At 38.7% G+C, this 7,575-nt stretch overlaps 2 protein-coding genes across 2 annotated transcripts; one reads left to right on the plus strand and one right to left on the minus strand.

Annotated features, from left to right (window-relative positions):
* Positions 1-201: 201 nt before the first annotated feature.
* On the plus strand, positions 202-1,471 carry LOC122274669. Its single transcript, XM_043083684.1, has 4 exons — positions 202-426; positions 699-785; positions 1,053-1,199; positions 1,320-1,471. Exons 1-4 carry the CDS (start codon positions 202-204, stop codon positions 1,419-1,421), a joined length of 561 nt encoding a protein of 186 aa, XP_042939618.1. The 3' UTR covers positions 1,422-1,471.
* Positions 1,472-2,071: 600 nt separating this feature from the next.
* Positions 2,072-3,579, minus strand: LOC122274670 (fasciclin-like arabinogalactan protein 11). Its single transcript, XM_043083685.1, has 3 exons — positions 3,531-3,579; positions 2,297-2,622; positions 2,072-2,137 (listed from the first exon to the last, which is right to left on the minus strand). The coding sequence occupies exons 1-3, from the start codon at positions 3,577-3,579 to the stop codon at positions 2,072-2,074; spliced, it is 441 nt and encodes a 146-aa protein (XP_042939619.1).
* Between the last annotated feature and the right edge of the window lie 3,996 nt (positions 3,580-7,575).

Genomic DNA, 7,575 nt, shown 5'->3' on the forward strand with positions numbered 1-7,575 from the left:
AAAATTGTCTTTGCAATCTTGGACGAGTCTAGCTGCAAATTGGCGAAGATGTAGTCTGATTTATGATTCGGAAATAGAATTGTAATAATTCATTGTTATAGAGTTTTATGTATCTACATATCGCTAGTAGATAGTTGTTCTCCCTGTGTACTTGTCCAAAGTTGATAAAGATTGGTTCTTCACCATACAAGGGAGTCAATGATGCAGGTGCCTCTAAGACTTTATTCCTTGGATGAATTGAGGCTGAATGGAATTGAAGCATCGTCTCTTTTGTCACCAGTGGATGCAACACTTGGTTCAATAGAAAGAAACCTACAACTTGCTGCCGCTCTAGGAGGGCCTGCTGCCTGGAATGTGCTTGGCTTTAGCCCACAACAAGTTCTATATTTTTTTCTAGGGCTGCTGTTTCTATGGACACTGGATTCAGTAATTCCATTCTCTCTCTCTCTCTCTCTCTCTCTCTCTCTCTCTCTACCCAAGACCCTTTCCTGAAACTATGTTCCAAGGACTTGTTTTATTATGAAATTGTGTGTTTTTGGTTGAGTACCAATATGTTGTGTTATTCTTGGAGGCACTTAAAATTATTTCATTGGCCGACTCACCCACTCACGTGTTGCTTAAATCACTAACAGTGGAGGCAAGGTAGAATTGTCTTTACCATACTAATACTAGAATCTTACAATATTGGTTGTTTCTAGGTCTCTTTTGATGGAGGTGTTGGTAGCTTGGTTCTTGATACAATTGGGCACAAATTTAGTCAGAAGTACCACAATAGGGTTGTTCAAGTAAGATACCTCTCTCTCATTGTGTGGCAGTGCATTGCATTTGTTCATTATGTTTTTATAGGAATAACTGTCCAATAACACTATGCTGAGACCATTCTACATTTATTTGGTGATGACATTCATGCTATGTTCTTGTTTCAAAGGCCATAACATGTTCAGGACTGCTTTGTTCTGTAAGATTATCGTGTTGTATGTTCATTACGGTATTACCTATCTTCTGATAAGTTTTAGAACTATTGGCTATGTCAATATGGACCTCATGTGCAGCATGAAGCTGGGCATTTCTTAATCGCTTACTTAATGGGCATTCTTCCCAAAGGATACACACTAACTAGTTTGGAAGCTTTGAAGAAGGAAGGATCTCTAAATGTTCAAGCTGGGACCGCTTTTGTGGATTTTGAATTTGTTGAAGAAGTGAGTTTGTTTTCTTTAATCTGATTTTAATTACACAATTTCTTATGTTCCTATTCTATTTTCTGTCTCGCTGCTGTTTTTGGTTCTATTAAGTTACATACTTATTTTATGGAACGTCAGGTTTCATTTCATGTTCCTTCACAACTAAAGGCACCTGATGATGCCATGGCTCTGCTGCTTTTATCCAGAACCAATTGCTATGAATCGGATCTGACTTTGTAGCAGAGCTCAAAGCTCTTTTGGGTCTTGTCACAAGTTGACTTGAGGGAGTTATTGTCAGCAAGTCGAGCCTGCTACTCAACTCGTTAACTTTGTCGACACAAAGTTATATGATAACATCCAGTCTTTCCACTTCGGCAATTTGATATATAATTTATCCTTCATGGGCGTTGATAAGATCTTGTAGCCATCGAGGTAATGGAGTTGTGTCCCTTACACAATTGGCGGTATACCTAATAGTAACAAGTATGTTGGATGCTACCATGGTATCATTGATCAAACAATAAATAATAGAACTTTAGAATTTAGGCCTGTTTAACCGGGTTCCAACCCGGGAACCTGGGTACACCCAGGCCGGGAACCGGGTCTCAAATCCGGGCCGAAACCCGGCCTGGATTAATCCGGATCAGACCCAGTCTGGAACCCGGATGTATCTGGGTTTTGAAAAAACCGGATTCTGGGTTCCGGGTTGAACCCGGTTTTTTTTTTTTTTTTACAAACAAAATGACAAAATAAATATGGAAAAACACATCCACAATACAACTAGCCAAAAGTAATTTTTAAAATATGCTTAAATCCAGTGAAGAGGACCACGAAGTTTGATCCAGTAACTCTTAAAATATGCTTAGATCCTAATAAATGGCATCGAAATCTCAGTACAGGGGAGAGGAGAGTTGAGAAAACTTACTTCCTTCACTGGAGTCTGGCTTCATTGGCAACTAATTATGTTAAGAAAGAGATTATTCCAAAAAATAAAGAAACAACAGTAACACACAAGAAAGAAGTCATCAATTATAAAACCAGACGAAATAGAGAGATCATAGCAAAAAAGAAAACAAGGAACCCACTACGACTCCAGACGATATTGCTGTCATTACTTGTGGGTTTGGACCAAATGCACCCGAAGACTCCGAAGTAGTAGCAGTGTCTTCAGTACTGGGTCTCGTCTTCTCAGGCTTAGATGCTGTAGGTGAAGCAGCTGCCCCAAAAAGTTCCAGTGGAAGGAGCACCGCCCCCACCTGGTAAACAGCAAGATAGTCGTCTGTATATATTGTCTTTTCCACCGTTGTACTGACCGCCCCTGTTGTTATGTTCACTTCTTTTCCTACCGCTATCGCGGCCGTTACATTCAGTTGGAAATGGTCGGTGTTGCTATCACCGGCCAGAGTATGCACTGGGTTTGTAGCATTTTGGAGCTGCAATTCTAAGTAGAAATCAGGGAGGATATGAAATCAGTTTGTTAGTTTGATCCAGTTTGAAGAAACACGGGTACCGGGTTTTAAACCCGGGTTTCGAGTTTAAAACCCGGTACCCGGCCAGGGTACACCCGGGTTTAGACATCTTTGGGCATATGTTTGATCTATTGACTTGATGCATAGGACCTGCTTTATTTATTATTAATGGAGAACTAGCAATTTCCTACGAATACGATGGAATGTTTCCTTCCTCCCTTCCTTGCAGGAACCTACGAAATTGCAGCATCTTTTACAAAGTAGGAGGTGTTTTCTTCACAAACACAACAGTTGTTTTCTTGACAACTTTTTTCCTCCCTTATAGCAAAAACAAAAAGAGGGACGAACCCAAAAGAAATTAAATTGTTTATGAGTTCCGCTGTGGAACGGTTCGGCTAGTTTTGAGCATTTAACAGCCCTCAATCAAAGGGCAACACATCAGTAAGTTTACACTAAAGAAGATAAAATCAAAGCACTCGATAATTCCTTATTTCACTATCTTTGTTCATCCTCCATCGCCCATTCATCAAATCAACTAAAAGAAATTGGATTTTCACACAAAGCAACTCAAATCACAGACCCAAACATGCATCAAATAATCACAAAACCAATTAAAATCACCATTTGTTTTGAACAAAAAACCAGAGCATCAAAACAGCGATGCAACCTCACTGGAGTCTGAAGCCATTCAAGAACAACCACAACATCACTACTTCTCTCTCTCTCTCTCTCTCTCTCTCTCTCTCTCTCTCTCTCTCTCTCTCTCTCTCTCTCTCTCTCTCTCTCTCTCTCTCTCTCTCTCTCTCTCTCTCTCTCTCTCTCTCTCTCTCTCTCTCTCTCTCTCTCTCTCTCTCTCTCACACACACACACACACACACACCTCGAATCGATTCTGTCTGGGATTTTTTGAACACGACGCTACTTCCCATTGCTCGGCACCACCGGTGGCAAGCTGCAGTTCACCACTTTGCACGGAACCCTCCAATTTTTTAAAGCAAACTAAGAGTCAATTCAATACAAATTGTGTATGAAAATTTGATACAAATATGATCAATAGTAGGTGAAAATCAGTAGAAGATATCAGAACAAAACTCGGTGAGAAAAATGCGATTAAAAACTGACATCTTCAGAATCAAAAGGCTGCTCTTCGTGTAATTGTAGAATCATTTTTGTGGTGTGGTGGGATATGTATAACCGAAGATGGTGGCTGACGGTACTGTTGGCGCCGAAACTAGTGGCTGACAGAACTGGCGGCAACGGATCTGAAATTTGTGAGGGGTCGTTCGACTGGGTTGAGTTTCTGAAAGAGATCTACTTCGCAGGGTGCGATTGACTGGAGTGCCATCGATGGGCTTAGCTCCACATGCATCACCTACCTCAATTTTTCAGTCGACACCGGGGCTGGGAAAGGGGAGAGGTTTGAGGAGCAGATTATGCTGGAAGAGGGGCTGGTTGGATGGGTTCGCCTCAAGGAGGTTCCGTGGGTGAGGGGTTCCAAGAGAGGGTGGGGGCAGGGCTCGACGCCAGCGTGAGGTGATGGAGGGAGGGCCCGACGCTAGTGCTGGGTGGTTGCGAGAGGGGGCGGAGGCGGAGAAGCATTTCGCCTGGAGAAGGGAAGAAGATTTCTGATGGGATAAAATTAGTCTGTGGTGCGGTTACGATGTTGATAAAATGGGACTCATACGTGTCATTTTTTCATTGAAGGGCTATTTTTTAAAGAAAAATAGATGGATCGGTTCAAAGCTTTTCTCTTTGTTTATTCATAAACTCATTATTCATTTGCGTCTTTTCTGCCGACTTGGAAGCAACGTTCAGAGTTTTCGAATCGATGAACACTGGACATAGTTTAATGGCAGGAAATAAATAAATAATGATAGAACTTTTAAAAGAACCTTGACTGACTATGGTAGGTTGAATTCAACGTTCTATTGAACTTTCCAAATTTCAAGGGGTTGAATTCAAAGTTTTGAAGACCGGAAGAGGGATCCTACCTATGAAAAAGGGAAATGATTTGGCCACCGCTGGACATTTTTATTTTATCTTTTTTTTAATAATTAAGAAAAAATTGTTTAATATTATTATAAATTTTTTTATATTTTTTTAAAATATTAAAAAAAAATTCAACCTAGCGGTGGCTCTACCAGGATGCTAGAATGCACGAAGGGTAGAGACACAAAAAGCACAAAAGTCTTAAAACTCCATTTTACCCTTCATAAAAGAATCTCTTTGCACACTAATTAAAAGCTAGGAAAGTTGGTGTGAAGCTTTTGTCTCCAACTACATGTCATTGATAATAACGCATATCATTTTCTTGTTTTGTCTTCCTGTGCGCATGCGTGACATTTATTCAATGGTGTAAATCTTTAAGAAAAATTTGAGGTTGTATATAAAAATGATTTATTTAAGGTAAAAAAAAAAAAAAACATTGCAAATCTTGACCATGTCTGCAGCCAAATTTTTTTAAATTGTAGAGGGCTAAAGTATACTTATACAAATGAAGATAAAGTGGATGCTATCAATTTAGTTAAAAATCACTAAGTAAACATACAAATCAAGATAAAATGCAAAGAGTGATTTCTCCAAATTCAATCAGTTACCAATGGAAAAAAGTGACGAAGAGAACCTAAAGAAAGGGATAGAGAAGGTACTGAGGATATTGGCAGCTACCAGAGCTGAAGAAATAGGAACCCATAACTGCAAAGGAAAGACCTTAAATGTGAAGAAAGCTAGTTCACATGATTTTGAGAAGTTTGTGAAAGATGAAAGTTTAAGGCAGTTGAAAGGGCTTTCAACTCCGCTATGTTCAGCGCATCAAATGGGGAGCTACAGGGTGGGGGTTGACCCAAAGAAGTCAGTAGTGAACCAGATGGGGGAGACATGGGAGGTAGAGGGGCTTTTCGTAGGAGATACAAGTGTCTTTCCAACATCTTTAGTGTGAAAGAGATTTAACCTTTTATTGTTTTTTTTTTTTTTTACTTTATGTTCCTTGTACTTATCCACTTGGCACAATTCGTGCTGTTTTGTGCTCTACAGGGGGCTTCCCTGTAGCAGCTCTCTGCTACATATTTATCGTTTGTTTGGCAAGTTGGCACAAAGACATTGCGCAACAAAAAGTAATACTACCTTTTGTTTAGGGAAGGATAAAATTAACTTATTAAATGCCTATTCATAGGTTTTCTTGCTTATATGTCATTAATCAAAAGTCAAAATAATATAAAATAAAAAAGTCAAATTAATAATTATTACATTGCTGCGTTACTATTCATATTGAGTTTGTTGAGTGTTTTTCAACATCGTATAACACTTTCACTTTAGAATATGGGTACGATGTAATTGAATCAGATTGTGTGTTGAACGATTGTGTGCAACTTTTTCTTTGAGAATCAACCAACGGATGCGCGTGTTTCTTTCCCTCCTGCAAACTCATACATTAACAAAAAGTAATAAAAATCAACAAGACTCTGATCCTCTCTAATATCTATGTACCTTCCAAGTCATTAATGTAATGGTCCTTTTAATTTTAATTCGATGCGACAAATGAATAGAATTTATATTTGAAGGGTTGAATCTTCTTATTTTGAATCTGAATTCTTTCTTTGTTGCCTCCTTTCATAGAATATTGAATTGGTTGCCCAAGAGGGGTTTACTTCCTAGCAAATGTATAGGACGAAAGTAAGACTAAAGAGCACTTGCAAACCAATTTGCAAATAAATTTAAGGTCTCTACCTTGTAATTCAGGAGTAGATGTCATACAATGTGCAATTGGTAGCCCAAGAACATTGACCAACTAATCAACCAAGTTTGAGAGTCCCACATTCTTTATCTGTTTAAAAAGTAATCGCAATTGACAAATAGAGTTCAAGATGAAAAAAAAGGAGTATCACTGTGATCATAAAAAAGAAAGAAAATAAAATAATAATAATAAATCAATAAAGAATACTTCTGAGTCCCTGACAAGATAAAAGGTACCCAAAGAATTTTGATGGATACATATGTTCAAGATGCAAATTTAGTTAGCGGTGTAGGAATGATAAACAAGTAAACGAGTACCGAGATGAAACTAGCACAAGCATCGCTTTAGGCTAGGTAGCTTGATAATGATGTGTCTTGTCTCTATGCAGTAAAGCATCAGCAACATATGTGGAGTGTAAACTACCCACTCGATCAATTTCTGTTCTGCATAAATTGGCACTCTCAATTGGGTGCATTCCACCAATACGATAAGAACCTAATGAAGCACTATAATGATAACAATGGTATAGATCCTTTGTATAGGGGCTTGAAGTAGTAGCATATGTTGCAATTGCAAAAGGTACAGTGGATGGCGTTACACATCTAGCAATGTAAGAAAAAGGAGAGGGAAAACAATGGAAGAGAAAAGTCCTATGTGTTCTATTCAATTCAGAATGAATGAATGAAAATGTTTTGTACAAAAGACAACCATATATACAGCTACATGACCAGCTGCCTATAGACAGCAACAAAACATATCACTTGTTCCACTGCTAAAAATAAAATGGCAAAACAAATAGTATTTGTACAGCTCAACAAATAAGACAAAAAAAAAAGTGGAAGAGAAAGGAAGGATTAATCTGGTGCGTCTCCATGCACATCATCCAGAGTAGACAAAAAACATGTAGGAACAAATATATCTTCTAGATCTTCATGATGTTCACGACAGGTAGTTGGAGGTAGACAGCCTGTAGCTTCTGTTCTAGCTTCATGACTTGTAGTAGCAGTATGAGCAGAGTGCTGCAATACCCCCCACAAGAGGGACAATACAAATTTGCTATTCTCATCTTGAGTAAATGAGAGTTGAGAAGAGTAGAAGGAAGAGCCTTGGTGAGAAGGTCTGCAAGTTGGAGGTGAGTAGGAACATTAGAAGTAGTAATGGTTCCATCAATAATCTTATCTCGAATTAGATG

Source organism: Carya illinoinensis, chromosome 8 (assembly GCF_018687715.1).
Source record: "Carya illinoinensis cultivar Pawnee chromosome 8, C.illinoinensisPawnee_v1, whole genome shotgun sequence".
NCBI classification, from domain to species: Eukaryota; Viridiplantae; Streptophyta; class Magnoliopsida; order Fagales; family Juglandaceae; genus Carya; species Carya illinoinensis.

Excerpts from the sequence above, each read along its gene's own strand:
- LOC122274669 (XM_043083684.1), top strand. The coding sequence starts at position 202 with ATGCAGGTGCCTCTAAGACTTTATTCCTTGGATGAATTGAGGCTGAAT. Across the intron at positions 427-698 it reads TTCTATGGACACTGGATTCA|GTCTCTTTTGATGGAGGTGT; the intron begins GTAATTCCATTC and ends GGTTGTTTCTAG. Across the intron at positions 786-1,052 it reads ACCACAATAGGGTTGTTCAA|CATGAAGCTGGGCATTTCTT; the intron begins GTAAGATACCTC and ends CCTCATGTGCAG.
- LOC122274670 (XM_043083685.1), bottom strand. The coding sequence starts at position 3,579 with ATGGGAAGTAGCGTCGTGTTCAAAAAATCCCAGACAGAATCGATTCGA. Across the intron at positions 2,623-3,530 it reads CCAGACAGAATCGATTCGAG|AATTGCAGCTCCAAAATGCT; the intron begins GTGTGTGTGTGT and ends ATTTCTACTTAG. Across the intron at positions 2,138-2,296 it reads CATTTGGTCCAAACCCACAA|TTGCCAATGAAGCCAGACTC; the intron begins GTAATGACAGCA and ends TAACATAATTAG.